The 18,425-nt window shown below is 40.0% G+C and overlaps 1 protein-coding gene across 2 annotated transcripts in view; it reads left to right on the top strand.

The window, feature by feature from the left end:
- igsf21a (immunoglobin superfamily, member 21a) overlaps nucleotides 1-18,425 on the top strand; it is a 207,543-nt gene that overhangs the window by 144,664 nt on the left and 44,454 nt on the right. For both annotated transcript variants that reach the window (XM_025059949.1, XM_008321031.3), the window contains exon 4: nucleotides 2,043-2,161. In XM_025059949.1, coding sequence (XP_024915717.1) covers nucleotides 2,043-2,161 — 119 coding nt within the window. The remainder of the gene's footprint in view (nucleotides 1-2,042; nucleotides 2,162-18,425) is intronic.

Here is an 18,425-nt window from a genome sequence, read left to right as displayed (position 1 = left end):
TCCCTAATGCACTCTGTGTCTTCTGGATAAACAAGTCAAATGTCTTGTCTGGAGTGGATTATGGACATGTTCACTTACCAAGATCTTTATCTCAGCAAAGGAAGATCTTACATGAGTTCCACTGCTGACATGTTCATTTTTTCCCTAGCAGCTTCCCAGTTCTGACCCTGACACATCTGAAACATCGGACATAAAAGATTACAGAACGTGTTGAAACATTTATTCGTCCTGTCTTAATATTTAACATTCGCTCAACATTCATCGTTTCTACTTCTTCTCCTTTGCTAATATGTGTGTGTTTAAGTGGTGGAGCAGAAAGTCACTTCCTGTGTAGATGGTTTTACTTCACCATGTGTCAACGCTCTTCTTTCTTTTTTTAACTTATATGAATCCATTGTAGGTCATGTCAGAAATCTAGTCCATGACTAGGATTTTAAAATGTCAAAAAAAAGGAAATAACCGTCCACAATTAAACAAATGACAGACAAATAGATAAAATAGGCTGAAAATGTTAAAACAAAATGAATATGTTCAGGTTGAATAGCTAAAATGCAGTTCATAAAAATACAGCTTGTCCTTGACCTACATCAGAATTTCGTTCCCACCATGCAGAGTAACTAGATTTTTGCCGTAAGTCGGGACTGACATACTGTACATAAATACCCGTGTCACTGACCTAACGCTAACACAGTGGCCACATCGTAATCTAGGACATAAAAACATCAGAGGTGTCGGATTTACACTTGAGCTGTACTGCATGGCAAACCGGGAAAAACAACACAAACAAAAGTAAGTGAATGCAGCACGATTCAATTTATTCCTTCCACGTATGGTGCTGCATAAAAACATATTCAGCCGCTCCACCAACTTGTTAATATAACATAAACCTAGGACCTCTGTACAGATTAGGGATGTGACAAAATAGATATAGTACTGGGCGAGATAACTTATTCACCTGCTGCATGGATTCTTGTGCTCCAAAACACTTGTCGGTCTGGTAACCCGATACTCTGTGACAGCAGTGTGTGTGTTATTTTGTTTATAGAGGTATAGAAATTTTGCTACACATTTTAACTGACACATTTTTTATTGAAAGCAGGAGTGTTTTAAATGGAAATTCACTGTTGGTGTAAAAGCTCTGCTCACTTTCTGTTTAATTGCCTTCATTGACTATTTAGAAATTTGTATAAAATATTTTTATTTTATTTTTCAATATATTGACAATTTGTCTAATGTATCAGTTTGAAGACTTCTTGTTTAGTCCACAACATTTTTAACTGAAATAACGTTCTACTAATGAGAAGGAAACAAAACTATATAAACGGTATAAAAAATATACTGAATACACCTGCCTGACTTTTGCACAGTACTGCAGAATTGTGAATGCCTTGGTTCTGAGTCAAGTCTTTGTCTAAACTCCAGGGCAACAGGGACAGTTTGAATGAGTCACTGAGGTAAATCTGGTCTCGCCTCAATTATGGTCAACATATCAGCCAAGAGCAGAATAATGAATTGTCTCCATGGTTGTTTTTGGAAAAAAAAAAGTTATTTTTTTTAAAGCCTTCAGTGAAAAACATCATTAATAATCCGCTAGTTTCATTTGTCTATTATTAAAACTGAACAGTTGTTTCTATGTTTCTACTTCATGCAGGCTAAAAGTAACTATTTTAGCATATCATTATATCAGTATAAATCAAATAAAATCAACAACCATACTGCTTTTGATATTAGGAAGCGTCCTTTTGAAGACTTTATTTTTCTGTCTCCATGACTCATTCTGTATGAAAATCAGCTTTGTGTTTATTTTTCAGTGAAGACATTGAGGTTTTTTCTGCTGGTTTTAAAGTCTATTTTTTGATGCTGCATCAAGCAGAGGACACAGTATAAAGATGCATTAAATAATACAACACGTGCACAGACTGTTTATGGATGTACTTTTTTTTCTTCTTCTTCTCTGTTGTCTTTGGGTGTATGTGTATGTACCATGTCATAATTTGCAGATGTTCGGTAAAAATAACGTCAACCCTTTGTCTTTCTTCCAGGCTACCAGAAGTACGAATCTCAGACAATGGGCCTTACGAATGCCACGTGGGCATCTACGATCGGGCAACGAGGGAGAAGGTCGTTCTGGCTTCAGGGGATATTTTTCTTACTGTTATGTGTGAGTACATCCTTCTGTTATATATAAATTTGAAATTAGACAAGTGTTCCATACAGTATTCGGTGTATCCGTGGGTAAAACTGAATGCTGGGCTGGGAGGATGTGGAGTACACACAGAGGGATTGTTCAAAGTCAGCAGGTTGGATATCATGACAGAGAGATGTGGTGCAGGCCTGGGGGTAGAAGCCCACGTTCTCTTGATCACTACAAACAGCGAACGGTTCCAGGTTTCATGAGCAGCACCAAAGGGAGAATGTTTAAAAACCCATGTTGGATATGTATATGCATATGTAAGTGAGCATCCATTCTTTATGAGGTAATTCAACTGTACTAAGATACATATCATAACATTTTCATCAACTATATAATGGATACACAAATCAGTTGTCGTTCAAAATGAGAGGTAAAAGATTTTTCCGACAATCTTTTACATGTTACGCAAAAGGATGAAGCTTTATTGGCAAAGTATAAAAAAGTTCTAAATGTCTTTGTTTTCTTTTCTAGAGAAAGAATGTATCAGTGTAAAAGAAGTAAACAGGATACTTAATGAGAAGGGAGTGGCAGAAAAGTACAAGGGTGACGCAGGACAAAATTAAGACATCGATACTGTGGCGTGGTGTGACGTCCTGATTCAGATGGGTTGCGAGATTGCCACTGTGGCGACCACGATGATAGGAGAAGCTGAAACGTCGTTACAGGATGACAAACCTGGTCAGAGAGAGGTTTACTTGAACCTTGAGTTCATTGTTTGCAGATGACGTTGTGATCTTTGGTGAGAGCTGAAGGCAGGTGAAAGATTCTGCCGGGGTTTGAGATCTTCACAGATGATGCTTTACAGGAAGTCTGGAGTCTCAGCAGCAGCTGTAGCCAGGCGCCACTTTTTTATTTACGTTGAAACATACGTAGAAAAATGCACCTTTGAGATGGTTTGGACACAAAGACGTTGAATATAACTATTTCAGTGTCATTGTGAATTTGTATAATATCGTGAGTAGAGTGTATTGTTACACCCCTAGAGCATGGTTGACAGAGCGCCACATACAGGCTTGGCATACAGTTCAGTAGCAGATACTTCACTCTGTCCACTACTAGTCCAATGAATATACAACTTGAGTTGATGTTTTATTGTTAAAATATAACACTAAAATATATATATTTCCCCTAAAGTCTCCAGGTACTTCAAAATATCTGAGCTGGTGCTTTTAATCATGAAATCATTCTATGAAATCATTATTTATATATGGCAACCTAAGTACTGAGCTGACACTCTATCCTATCTATCAAGCAGGCGGAGAGATTTGTAGCTCTGCCTGAATGCAGACCTGCTTTGCAGCAACAAGCGTTTTGATTATGAGAGCATGTCTATTATGTCTGTGCTCAGCCTGCATCTTCTGCTAGTGTGGTTACAAAAAAAAAAACTCTGCTCTGTCAGCTCTCAGTCGGAAAGATTCCACAGCATCCTTGTTTTTGTTTACCCGTTGGCTCCACTTCATTTCACCCTAACATTTTTAGTACCACTCGCAACCTAAACCATGTCAAGTTGGTAAAAATAAAATAAAAAAACAAACAATTGTGAGTCTTAAATGAAATGATTAAATAGCTCCTTAGTCAGATAATAGAGACGTTTTTCCTTGGTTGTTAAAGCGTTTGTTGACGGCTGTTTTAATATCCTGCACCTTAGAAATGCCTGTTATAAGAAAGAAACACATAAATGCAGTACTATTTTAGCATAGAAGAGTAAAGAAAAGAAAGTCAAGCTTTAACCTTTGTAAAAACTGATTTCACTTGGATTTAGAACAAGGATGTGTCTTTCTTAAGCCATTATATAAGAGCTCTAACCCTGACACCTTAATTGTTGGACAATGTTTTAGGCATAAACTCTGTAATAAATCTACATGTTTTATTTTTATTCTTTTTTATCCCTCCCCCATCCCTCCACCTTATTTTAACTTTTCCTCTTCATTTTAATTCACGCTGATGCTTGAGTAAGCCATTCACACACCCAAAGTCTGTTCCCTTAGTCAAATGTTTTTAATTCAGCCCTGGTGGGAAAGTGTGAACGATGTAGGCTCGGGATAGTTGGAGCACCCTAAATCAGCTGGGCCCTAAATCACTAACTCCACAAATGAGGAAGAAGGATGGCCGCTGGCATTGTGGCTAATTGCCGTCTAAACTGAGAGAGAATTATTCATAACCTATTAGAGTGTCAGGTTCAGTGGGAAGTGAAGAAATCGCGGCGAGGAGAAGGAAATAAAATGAAAAGAGAAAAGTTAATTAATAGGGAGCAGAACATAGAGAGTATTTTAATTTTTTAAAAGGCTTCATAAATAAGAATTACCATTTTAATGAATCTCCTGCCAAGATTCAATCATTCAATTCCAAAAAGGCTCAACCCTCTTCTGCAGCCACCTACTGTCCTTCACTTTGAAAAGTTTGAAAAGATATTTTGTCTTTGTTGCAATGACACTTGTTTATTAATATGGACAGTGTTTTTTTGCTGAATCTAATTTTCTTAATTAAGTGACATTGTTTAATTTGACAAATTGGCTAAACCAAGTAATTAAATGAAAAAATAATGACTGACTAACTGTAGAGCAGTGATAATCAACTGGCGGCTCAGGGGCCTAATCCGGCCCATGACCGGATTTCAAAATTAACATAAGAAAATAATGAGTGTGATTTTATTTCATTTTATTTGAAGGTTCAGCCCACAGTGTGTCTGTGCAGAAAATATATATATATATAAAAGATAAATATAGTTGGAGAACCCTGGTGTAGACCAGTGTGTATTATTTTCAACATCAACCCAACAAAGAAATACCATGAACTACACTCTGTGTATTTGTAATGTCCGTTCCCCAGACACTTGTATTAACCAGCTTATATTAAAATAATCAGCAGCACGTATTAAAATGAAGTAGGCTAATATATATCATGTACTGTGTTTGCTAAATGTTGCCCTTTGACATGACTGAGCTGCGGTAGTAATCTGTGCTGCTAAGTGTAATAACTGACACGGGGTAATTTACAGCAGACTCAATTATGGTGTAAGTTCAAGAAATGCATCTGAACTGAGAGAATATTTATGTGCAGTTCAGTGGGAGAAAAAGGTTGAAATAGAGTGACGAGCTGAATCCTTATTAGGTTATTGAATTTACTGTCAGGTCGTCATCAGTCTCAGGCTGCAACGGCTCCATCAAACAAGGTGTAAATACACCCTGGGCAGAAAAATGACAACCTAATAGAGTTTGCCCTTTTTAACCTTCTCTGTCAGTGTTGTTTAGAGTAAAGAGAGCTCAACTGTGGGGGAAAAGTGAAATATCCCAGCACATCCAGATCTTTGATGTCAGACGTTCAAATGTAATGTGGTTTAAAAGAAAAGGAATGCTGAAGAAAAATGTTTTAATTGAATGTGGTCATTCATTTAAGTTTCACCTTAAATGTTCTACTCTAACCAGCATCTGGATAATTCAGGCATAAAAGAAAGGCTTTATTTGAATTCAACTTTGATGTAGTCTATGAAATAGAGGTGACTTTTTATTTATTTTATACTTGAGCTTGCAAAGACAGACTCCTTGAAGCAAACTCTACTCGGTTACTCACGCAAGACAACATAAAAGAGGCCTATTTTTAAATGTTTTCTTTAAGCTTGTAAGGCTGTTTGATAGCAGCTGACTTGCGCTTTCGTGTTTATCAAGATCAGTGCTTTGATTAAGCCCCATTTCTGAAGCTCTTCATTAAAGACTTTAAGTAAAGTTGGATCCAAGCATGAAAAAGGCATTAAACCAGTAGATGACCTTAAAGCATGTTTAAAAAAAACAAGTAAATATCAAACGATGAATTGCATTCAAGAATATCCATTGCCACATCAATTTAAACATTTTAGGCATGAGCTGACATGAACTGTTTCATGTGGCAAAAATGTAGTTTAACTGGTGAGAATCCAACCCTGAGGAAGTGAATAAAGCCGGTGCCATTGGAAGTACAAAGAATCAATAAAACTAATCAGAAGAACAGAAGGACAAAGTTAACGGTGACACAAAAGAATCAGAGCGATGATCCAAGTAAGAAGACTGCGAGTACAGATACTAACAGGATAAGTGCTCGGTGTCGACACAGTGCTACCAACGTCTTAACAACTTGATGAATTCATTCACACCTGTTCATTAGCATCAAACTGGTTCCTGTAGAGATGTAGGTATGACGGTGTATGTGCATATATACAAATTATATAATGATTTATCTATATATGTGTATGTAAATTTTGTATTTTATCAATACATATGTGTAAAGGTATATGTGTATAAATATAATATTCCAAGACAAAACCATCATATAATTTGCTCAGATCCATAAATTGACCTCTGACCCGACCTGATCCATTGAAATAGATATTTCAGTCCGCAGACAGTGACACATCCATCCCTGAAAAGCTAAGGTCATAATTTCCGGCCTTGCAGGATAACAAAAATCAATATGACTCTTCCCATTGGGCGAGACAGGGGTCATTATTTGTTATTACTTTAACTGATTCCTTTCCTCTGTTTTGAGAGATTATAAAGAAAAGGTCATTCGTCTCTGCAGAACGAACCATAACACTGAGATGCCAACTGGCAGCATTTTTTCCCCCTAGTCTTTTTCCTTGATTCATTGCAAGCAAGACAATTGTATTCTGTGCAGTTAATTAACTACAAGTAAGCTAGCTTCATGGTAATCAGCACCAACTATCCACAGTTGCAACTTATTCCAAAAAAAAAATTTCCTTTGTGGATTTTCAAAGCAGGAGGCTGTTGCTTTTAAGGATACCCTTCGCGAGGCAGCAGTTTGTATTTATAACCCCCAGAAACATAGTTGAGCGCTAAGGTGTTGAGGGACTAATTACCTTTTCATCCCATAAAACTAGGATTCACTTCAATAATGGATGCCAAACTTTAATTAAGCGATGTGTATATTTAGGTGCTCGTTTATAAATGACTTGGATTAATGTCCTTATCAGCCAGGCCTGAAGTCAGCACGCCTGTGGACGCAGCATTTTCATGTATTAGCATTTTAGAGAGGATGTGTGTGTGTGTGGATGTGCGTGTGTGAGAGATCGAGAGAGAGAGAGAGAGAGAGAGAGAGAGAGAGAGAGACCTTATGAATCCCCGTTTGAGTGATTCCTCTGCGGCTGTATTTGATGGATAGCTGTACACAGGCTGTTCCCTCTGTGTCCTAGACTTGTTTTGGGAACTGACGAGGACGTCGTGTCCACCTTGAGTGTGTCTCATCCAGAGTGGCCTAATTCTAGGCTCTCTCTTAGAAAACATGTCAATTTTGTCAGAGCCCACACTCACATCATGGAGTGCGGTCCTTTAGCATGCGTCGGGTCACTGAGGAGTTTGGCGGAGAGTCCTTGATCTAATTCTCCATCAGTCTCTTGTTTATAGTCTGTCACCTTCGTGTTTATCACATTAAAATGCCCTGTGCTTTCAGCACCACGGACAGTTCCCCCGAATCCGAGGTCTAAATTCATCAAATATTGAATTACTGTAAATTCTTTGAAGGAGTTTTAATTAGTTCACTCTCCTCTCTCTCCCACACATACACATACACACACACTCACACAGTTTAATGTTTTTCTTTCACACAGACATAATGCATTCCCTGGCTTTAGTTGTTACAGTTATATTCCCAATCCTAATCCATGCACAAACTAACTTTAACCGTTGCACATATTTCAACTGCTACAAAAACAAAAGTGCCAACGAGATAGCTATACCAGACACACACATATAAACTGTTTCTTCTCACTAGTGAGCACTTTGTATGGACACACTACAACACCTGTCCTTTTTCCATCCATTTTCATCTGCTTATCTGTTACTGGGTCGTGGCGGTAGCAGTCTCCACCCAAATCACACTTCACCGTTCCAACCCCCCTGGGCCTTCCTGTGGGTGGTGAGTCCACTGGAAGGTACCAACCGCCCTGACCTGGACTAGGTCTTGTCCAGGAGGTGAACCCTGGAGTTCCACACCAATGACAGAGACATTGCCTCTGGGCCAAAGCGCCACTGTCCTTTTTCCAAAACCCTAAATATTCCAAATATTTGCCAAATCTTAATCCTCACTGTGATTCTAATCTCATCCCAGTTTTAATTCTAATCCCATATTTAAATTTGAACCTGAAAATACCTTCTCAGTCAATGGGTTCCTGCCAAAATCACCAGCAGTCACACACACACACACACACACACACACACACACACACACACACACTGCTGTTCTGCCACCCAATTTTTCTCTTGTTTCTTTTTCAGCTATCAGTGTTTCTAGAGCTTCTCATACCACCCCTCCCTGATGTTGGCGTTGCTGTTATAGCTGAGTGGTAATGTCACTGGGCCTTGATGCAGAACGTCGGGGGTTTGATTATCCTTCATGGATAGGGGCAGAGAGCGTACACTGTATACAGTATCTGTGCCAGTGCCAGAAGTGTTCACACTCTCATCCTTTCATCTGATACTCAGATGGAAAAGAAGGTCAAACTGTTTTGACACACAGCATCAAATGACAGTGGTCTGAAGGTTCTCAGCCTCTCAAGCATTTCCTTTCAGGCATATTTCTTTGCCCCCTGTATTGATTCTATAGGTAGTGTCTCTGTCTTCTGCTGTTCTGTTGCTTTTATTCCACTCCAGTCTCTGTTTTTCCTCTCTTTTTCAAAGTAATCAAACCCTTTAGCACCAAGAGAAGCTGCAGAGAAGCACAATGAAAACTCCACCCTGTTGTTGTTCGGTGTTTTTGAAGGTAATTTGGCTGAGCTCAAAAGTTTAGATCTAAGTTTGCTAGAGTTAGGATGAATGTGTATTTTCTTCCTCCCCAATCTATTCAGCAGAATACTTAGAGCTAATAAGTATTTAGTGCGTGTTCTCAGGATCACCAACGTTCCATTGTGCAGAGAAGCGGGTTGGCTCAGAACAGTATGGAGAGAGAAAAAGAAAAAGAATGAATTCAAAGAAAAGATAAATTATTAAAACTCTGGGTTTGGGCTAAACCCCAGGGTGATACACTGAGGCAGAGTAAACAGCCTATCAGCTTCCTCCAGGGGTTACCCACCCAACTCTCAACTGTTGGCCTGTGCATCATTCAGTCTCTGCTTTTTTATCTCCAACTCTGACTTGGAGGCTTCTGTTGTTTTCACCTTGTGTGTCTTCCTGTGTTTGTCATGTGGAAATACACATATCTGTCAGTGAGAGATGTTTTCATCTCAACAACAGCACATCTTCACAGTTATGTTTGTGAAATCTAGGGCGGACAGGGTTATTGGTTAATTGTTTAAAGTAAGGTGAAGTGATTGCTCTAATACTGAGTTGATGTGCATGTTATTTGCACACACTGCTGGAAGACATCTGTGTTTATCTGGAGTATATTGAGCTGAAAATACCAGCTCAACTCCCAGCATGCATTTGCAGAGGCTTCAACTTCAGGTCAGACACTTTGCTTGTGTCAGCTTCACTGGGATCAGAAAAAAAAAAGTCTACGACTGACACCATTGTCAGATCAATTATGGGGGATCTTAGTCTAAATAAAATGATTCATGACAAAGACGTTTTGAAATCAACTCAGTACTACAGTAATAACAGAAATCCACCAACTCCATAGAGCTGGACTTCGTGTTATACATTTAAACATTTTTCTTAGATTAGTTACAAAAACTGTTTGTCCCTGCAGTTCACAGATTGGTTTATCATTAGTTGTCATGTTTAGGAATGGGAATAACGTTGATGAAAACAATTATGATTAATTGTGATTTCAGACTTTTCCTGCACACATTTTTGAAAGATTTTCAATACTGTGGGGATGTGTTTGTTATTTGAGGCTGAATTAACAACAGTTCATGTTTTTTTCCCACCCTGCAGCTCTTACAGTTGGCATTCAGTAGACATGCATCAGTGGGGTAGTAGATATGAGACAGGGCTGTGGCCTAATGAGTTTACCTGCTCATGAGTGGTTCCTAGCAGCCGGCAATCATGACACGCCAGCTCATATATTTTATTTTCTGTATTTTATTTGAACTATATTCAAGAAAGTGAAAGAATACCATTGTTTAAAATTGTGTATGGTATTTGTAATTGAGATAATAATAATTGAAAAATATATATTAAAAATATTTATAACTACAGGACATTTCAGCTGGCCCCACACAGAGGTCGCGACCCCATAATTGAAAAATACTGGGCTAGAGATTCCTCACAGCAAGAGCACAGCACAAATACAACATACACAAGAAACATCCCAGACCAAACATCCAATCTTGTCATCATCTCCACATGTTCTGGGCTCCAACAGACTGCTGGGAAAAATGTGGTGTCTTAGGATATTGTTATCAGTGAGGCCACAGATTTGCTTCACACTTTTTTTAATTAGCGTTTGGATACATGTGCCACATAGATGTTCAGATAAGCACTTGTGTCTCCACGGATCGCTGGAAGTAGCTTAGTTGAATTAAGTCCAGTAGACATAAAATAGCCGGCAGCTCGGCTCAGTAGCACTCTCAGCTTTAGTGCTCTGGTAAACTCAAGGATAATGTCCAATTTTCTGCGGTTATGCCTTAACAGTTGGCTTTTATTTGGTGGTTGCCAAAGCAAACATCTATGCTTAAGTGCAGTATCCATTTTTCTCCCCTTCTGTTCTCTCCACTCCTGCCACCTCATGGCCGGAGACTCTGCAGGCACATTAAAAAGTTTGGCTTTTCATCTTCAAGTGTAGGCTTCTGCCCCCTCAGTCACCATATGGCACCATTGTAAAAGAGCCCGAATTAGTAGCAGCGCTCAGCGCACTCGTCTGCTGTCATAAGCAAATACCGCTTTGCTTCATGCAACACCGGGGATGTTTATCAAAGCCCACAGGACATCGCAACTCCTGCCTGTCAAGCATTAATCATTTGGGAGTGCGCCCCTCCAACACCCCCCACCCCCACCCCCACCCCCAGTATATAAGCCCGGTCACAGCAGCGGATAAGCAGTGGAGGACGATGCAAAGATGTGCCCTGCAGTAATTCTCCTTTATGCATTCTTGTATGGCTGATAGAGACAGAAGAAAAATGGAATCAAATCTTTTAAATAATGGTCAGTTCAAGGTTGTTGTGCACGAAACTATGCAGCTGTCATTTGCGGCAGAGGCAGAGTTTTTGAAAAGAAGAGTCAGCATTTTCTTTCTTTCTTTCTTTTTTGTTTTTTGAAAAGCATCCCAATAAAAGTGATAACTGCACATCTTCAAATAGACCCACCATTCTTTAAAGCGCTTCAGAATAACCTTGTGATGTCTTTCATGATCCGGGCCTTTATTGTTTCCTTGGGCAGCATTCCTTCATCCTGAGATGTGTATGCATGATGCTGAACACCTGGGCCTTCCCTGATGTCTCCGTGCCCTCTGAAGTGTCAGTTTATTCCTTGTGGTGCAGCCACCCCTGTTTCACATCATCCCATCTTCAACTGAGGATGTCTTTATCACTGGCTGAGCTTTGCTCTCCCTCCTTTGAGTGCGGAAGAGTGAGAAGGCGACAGAAGAGAAACAGCTTTGTCTCGTGGGAGACAAACTGCTGATTGTAGCAAAAGATGAGAAAAGCGCTCTGTGGCTCTTCCTCTTACCTCAATATCACCTTTCTTAATAAGAGATCTGGTTAGAAATGGGTTTGTTAGAGCCGCGTGACAAAACTTGAGAGACAGTATTATCCCTTTTCTCAGGAAAGGGGAAATTTAATTCACAGGAGTGGATAACGCCTCATATTTTCACTAATTATTTTTTTTATCAAAAGACTAAACCAAGGTCACGAACAGAACAGGCTGAAATGGTCAAAGAAAGGAAGTTGGACCAGATAGGAAGAGCTCAACTTTGAGAAGAAAACTTCTTCTCAACTTGCCGGTAATTTACCTTTGTAGACAAGTCCAGGTCAGCTAAAGGTGGGAGTGATAATGACACCTGGACAGTAGTCAGTTTGGGGTGAACAGTTAAACTGACCCATAATCTGAACTGAACTGAACTGTAGCATTTCTTTACTGTAAGGTAGTCATTGTAGTGGTTTTTATCAGGAGGCCGGCAATCATGACACGCCAGCTCATATATTTTATTTTCTGTATTTTATTTGAACTATATTCAAGAAAGTGAAAGAATACCATTGTTTAAAATTGTGTATGGTATTTGTAATTGAGATAATAATAATTGAAAAATATATATTAAAAATATTTATAACTACAGGACATTTCAGCTGGCCCCACACAGAGGTCGCGACCCCATAATTGAAAAATACTGGGCTAGAGATTCCTCACAGCAAGAGCACAGCACAAATACAACATACACAAGAAACATCCCAGACCAAACATCCAATCTTGTCATCATCTCCACATGTTCTGGGCTCCAACAGACTGCTGGGAAAAATGTGGTGTCTTAGGATATTGTTATCAGTGAGGCCACAGATTTGCTTCACACTTTTTTTAATTAGCGTTTGGATACATGTGCCACATAGATGTTCAGATAAGCACTTGTGTCTCCACGGATCGCTGGAAGTAGCTTAGTTGAATTAAGTCCAGTAGACATAAAATAGCCGGCAGCTCGGCTCAGTACCACTCTCAGCTTTAGTGCTCTGGTAAACTCAAGGATAATGTCCAATTTTCTGCGGTTATGCCTTAACAGTTGGCTTTTATTTGGTGGTTGCCAAAGCAAACATCTATGCTTAAGTGCAGTATCCATTTTTCTCCCCTTCTGTTCTCTCCACTCCTGCCACCTCATGGCCGGAGACTCTGCAGGCACATTAAAAAGTTTGGCTTTTCATCTTCAAGTGTAGGCTTCTGCCCCCTCAGTCACCATATGGCACCATTGTAAAAGAGCCCGAATTAGTAGCAGCGCTCAGCGCACTCGTCTGCTGTCATAAGCAAATACCGCTTTGCTTCATGCAACACCGGGGATGTTTATCAAAGCCCACAGGACATCGCAACTCCTGCCTGTCAAGCATTAATCATTTGGGAGTGCGCCCCTCCAACACCCCCCACCCCCACCCCCACCCCCAGTATATAAGCCCGGTCACAGCAGCGGATAAGCAGTGGAGGACGATGCAAAGATGTGCCCTGCAGTAATTCTCCTTTATGCATTCTTGTATGGCTGATAGAGACAGAAGAAAAATGGAATCAAATCTTTTAAATAATGGTCAGTTCAAGGTTGTTGTGCACGAAACTATGCAGCTGTCATTTGCGGCAGAGGCAGAGTTTTTGAAAAGAAGAGTCAGCATTTTCTTTCTTTCTTTCTTTTTTGTTTTTTGAAAAGCATCCCAATAAAAGTGATAACTGCACATCTTCAAATAGACCCACCATTCTTTAAAGCGCTTCAGAATAACCTTGTGATGTCTTTCATGATCCGGGCCTTTATTGTTTCCTTGGGCAGCATTCCTTCATCCTGAGATGTGTATGCATGATGCTGAACACCTGGGCCTTCCCTGATGTCTCCGTGCCCTCTGAAGTGTCAGTTTATTCCTTGTGGTGCAGCCACCCCTGTTTCACATCATCCCATCTTCAACTGAGGATGTCTTTATCACTGGCTGAGCTTTGCTCTCCCTCCTTTGAGTGCGGAAGAGTGAGAAGGCGACAGAAGAGAAACAGCTTTGTCTCGTGGGAGACAAACTGCTGATTGTAGCAAAAGATGAGAAAAGCGCTCTGTGGCTCTTCCTCTTACCTCAATATCACCTTTCTTAATAAGAGATCTGGTTAGAAATGGGTTTGTTAGAGCCGCGTGACAAAACTTGAGAGACAGTATTATCCCTTTTCTCAGGAAAGGGGAAATTTAATTCACAGGAGTGGATAACGCCTCATATTTTCACTAATTATTTTTTTTATCAAAAGACTAAACCAAGGTCACGAACAGAACAGGCTGAAATGGTCAAAGAAAGGAAGTTGGACCAGATAGGAAGAGCTCAACTTTGAGAAGAAAACTTCTTCTCAACTTGCCGGTAATTTACCTTTGTAGACAAGTCCAGGTCAGCTAAAGGTGGGAGTGATAATGACACCTGGACAGTAGTCAGTTTGGGGTGAACAGTTAAACTGACCCATAATCTGAACTGAACTGAACTGTAGCATTTCTTTACTGTAAGGTAGTCATTGTAGTGGTTTTTATCAGGAGATTGCAGGTTCAAATCCTGCTGTGCTGTGTTGAGGAAGCACCAAAATCCCTCCGTCCCTGGGGAGGAATCCTGAGGACAAACTTCATTGTGTCTGTATTTGTACAAAGACGAACAGCTGATAAAGCCGATTCTTCCTCTTCTTTCATTCATACGAACACCTTTTGATACTGTCATCATTTCGTTGTGTATGAATTAGAGTGTTTAAAATGAAGATTTTTCAATCGTAGCTGTAAATGTGTTGACATGGCAGGAGCGGCTCAACAACAGTACTGTTTTCAAAAAGGGGGCGCCACTGAGAACAGTTGCAGACCGCTTCTGTAACGTGAGGGGCGCTAACAACTACTTCCACTTTGTGGCCCTTAAAAACAAAGTTTTTTATTTGCTTCATTCTTTTGTGAGCAGCGTCTCACACAGAGTAAAAGGTTTGGGAATGCCATTAGATTTAGTTCATGTTGAAAGTTTAAAAAGGGAGTGATTTTTCTAGATGTGACACTAAGCATATTCCACCAGGGTCTTAGCTCTCAAAGATTTGACACTCATCTCCAGTGTGGCACAAAGGACTGCGAGACAGGCGATAAATTTATAAGGAAAGAAGGAATACAGGTTTAGGAGCCCCTGGAAGCAGCCTGTGGGCAAGGATCAAATAGATTTCTTTTCCGTGTACCCATTTTTCCAAACTTGAATAGGAAACAAAGAGAGGGGAAGCTGCGGGGACAATTGAAATGGAAAACTCATATCGCATTTGAAGTCTTAGTCTGTCCTGTCAGAATCGATCAAATGACGTGGAAGCAGGGACACAACAAAGTTGCTCTGACATTCTCACTCCTAGGAATAATGGAAACTAGGCCAGTTGGATGAATCACATTAGGAAGTATAAACATCATTTGATGCATTGGCAAATTTTCTGGCAAAGAGAGCTTAATTTTTCTTTGAAGCCGATGTGATTTTTGGCTTTCTTGCAACATTTTAAAGTCTTTTTTAAAAACAAACATATCTAATTAGACGGAGGAACTTTATTTATATGGGTTTCAACAAAACAGCATTTGTCTGATATAGAACTCGTTGATAAAATTTGGTGACCCAAATGTTTGTTTGAGGGTTCTGCGTTATCTAAGGGATCAAGCGCTAATTACCAACCCACGTTAGCACCAATTTGTTTCCCCCGTCTTCGCCTCTGCTTCTTATTTTAGTAGCAGTAATTGGTACCTCTTCCGTATGTTAACTGAAGAATTCTATAGGGCAGTTGTTAGCAAATTACCCTGTATGCAGAAAATATTCTGTTGATCAAAATCCTTCTAACAAACCCCCAGACAGAAGGAGAGAGGAAGAAAGACGTTTTTTATTAATGTTCTTTGTTCTCACCTTGACAGCAGTATTAACAGGCGGTGTGCAAATGAAGACGAGTTTGTTCTTTGACATGACGAGTTACAGGTGAAGAGGGGAGAATTTTCACCGCTCAGTTTTCCACATCACAGCAGCAGCATCAGTGTGGCTGATATCATGTCAAAGAACACTTAAAGCTAGAACTGCCGGACCATGATGGTCTTCATGCTAAAACACAAAGTGTTCTTGGTTAACTCTGTCTTGTAAGCAGAGAGTCTTTAGTTTTTCCCAGGGGAGCCACACATCTCCAACCCTGCCTGCTGTGTGGTATACTCTGAGTACTTAATGGCGCCACCTGTGGCAGCTGTTGTGGGTTTTAAAGACCTACAGCAGTGATCATCAACTGGTGGCCCTCGGGCTGAATTCAGCCCACCAAACCATTCAGTACGGACCACATCTAGACCAAAATAAATATCTAATAATATCAATCAGTCAAAAATTTGATTTAATTTTTATTTGAGTGTCTGGTCCCCAAGGCGTCTGTCCAGAAAAGTTCTCCCCCTTTGACAAATATATAGGAGTTGTTGACCTGCTGTACAGCATCATCTGATTCCAGTGCAACCATTTCTGTCTTGCTGCTAAAGCTGCTTGGCCATTTGAACATTCTTTCTCCATAAACTTTGCCTCTTTCTGTCTACCATTCTGAAAAGGAGATGATGTTTGCATTTCGGTACGTAGCAGAGTAGCTTTAGCTTTGAACTCAAACTTTGGCACTCATATTTCAGTGATAGTTGAGATACTTGTCTGACATCTTTAATGATCATACAGGAATGTGTGGTGAATATTTTATTTTACTGAGTCTCATCTACAATGTTCATAACGCTGAATTCAACCATTTTAAATTTGGGACCATGTTGCCCCCAATTCATATAAGGCAAAGGCACAAGTTATATTTTAGCATTTCTGGATATTAGAGAGCAGTTTTCTACCTTCCACATATCTTTGATAGAAAGAGAGTTGTTTTAAAGATAGACACATAAGATACAAGCAGAAGGGCAACTCTATCAGTAAATTTAAAGGCTTCTTTGCGTATCCACTCTTAGCTTCTTCAGCGTAGAGAGTCAGGCCTCACAATAAAATGATGAAATATGTGTGTTTGTGAAATCCTTGGAGTCTGTCCGTACTTGGAGTTTTGTCTTTATGAACTCCTGCTCTATTATTGTACAGTGCGTGTGCCGCATTTTCTGAGCATTGTTACCATTGTGGATTTACAAACTGATGGATGTGTGAGGCTTTCAGCTGAGGGATTAGTCGAGTTTGAAGATTTTGAGGTAGCCTCAATCTCTTTTTTCAGTCTTGAATAATTCAATCTGTTACATAGTGGCCATGGGCCAAACACAGATTTTGGGAGATTGAAATGAAATCCTCATGTGGGCTGTTGGATTGTGTTTCAGAGCAAACACACAAACTATGAAGCATTTTTATTACTGCCGTAGCTTAACTGTCAGGGATGACACCAAATCAGCTCAGGAGATAATGTGTGCTTGAGGATTCTCTGCTAATCTCATTATCTGCATGTTGGTGAAATAATGATACACACAAAAAAAATAGGAAATGCATCTTGCATTCCCTATTTTCTAGGAAAAGGTTGAGTTTTGTTGAAAAGCAATCTGAATATTTTGAAAGTAAACACTGCTCCTGTAACGCAGGCTAACCAGTGTTCCTCCACTGCCAGAAGCTAGCTGATGCTCTGCCTCATTTGAATCAACAACACGGTGGATGTAGCGATATGTGGAACTTCATGTGTGCCAAAATCAATGTGTTTGTCAGGATGCCCCCAAAGAGCAACAGTGCTCTACAAATGACTCCTTGTTCCACATAATGAAGACTCGTTCAGCTGCCTCTCGCTGCTGGCTGCGACTTTGCCCGAGAGCAAATTCTTCCTTGTTCTATCCTATTGTGACTAAATGACTGCATTAGAAGCGGGCTCACAACCTGCCTTACAGTTATAGCTGAGCTATTTCTGTCAGGACACAAGAGAATGTCTCTGCCCCCATGTTTCTGCTCCACTGACATGAGGAGAAACTGCCAGATTTGTTAAGTCAGTTAAATTTTTACTTTTTCCCCTCCTCTAGTAAAATACAGCTCCACTTACTCCTATTTAAGGAAAGTAAAAACCAGTAAGCTTGCAATATAAATCAGGTCCAAATCACCCTGCAGTACAGTGTCTTTAAGAAAGGGTTCCAAACTAGAACTTGGCCTCAGGCCACTGCTGGTCATTGTCAAATCAGATGGAGGGAAGAGGGTGGGGGTTTAACGCTCAGGTGCTTCAAGAAAAGACCATGTCCATGAAGACACCCATTACCTTAGTCTGCTTGTTGTTCAGTTTCTGTGGTCAGTCAGTGGATGGATCGATGGATAGCACATGGCTACATAAGTGGATGTGTGAGTGATGGATGGGAGCATAGAGAAAAGCATGAATGGACAGATGATTGACGGATTCAAGAACGGATGCATGAGTTGGTGTAATACTTAGAAAACAAATGTAAAAAATAAAATAAAATAATGTCCAAATTCAACATCAATGTTATACAAAAAAAAATCTGATTTTTATTTCCTTTTATTTGAGTGTGCGCCTCCCCAGTTGTCCCCCCCCCCCCCCCACAGATGTAGCTGGTGACCCCCGGTCTGAAGTAAAGTGCTGGTGTCAGGGTATTCAGAACCGTTCTTTGAAAATATAAGCAGTCTGTGAAGCTAATGTTTTGACAGCAGTGTGTTTCTCAGTCAGCGATACATCAG

The sequence above is a fragment of the Cynoglossus semilaevis genome, chromosome 11 (genome assembly GCF_000523025.1).
Source record: "Cynoglossus semilaevis isolate Cse_v1.0 chromosome 11, Cse_v1.0, whole genome shotgun sequence".
NCBI lineage: Eukaryota > Metazoa > Chordata > Actinopteri > Pleuronectiformes > Cynoglossidae > Cynoglossus > Cynoglossus semilaevis.
The sequence above is the reverse complement of the archived record's forward strand: the minus strand, read 5'-3'. Positions and strand labels throughout refer to the sequence as shown.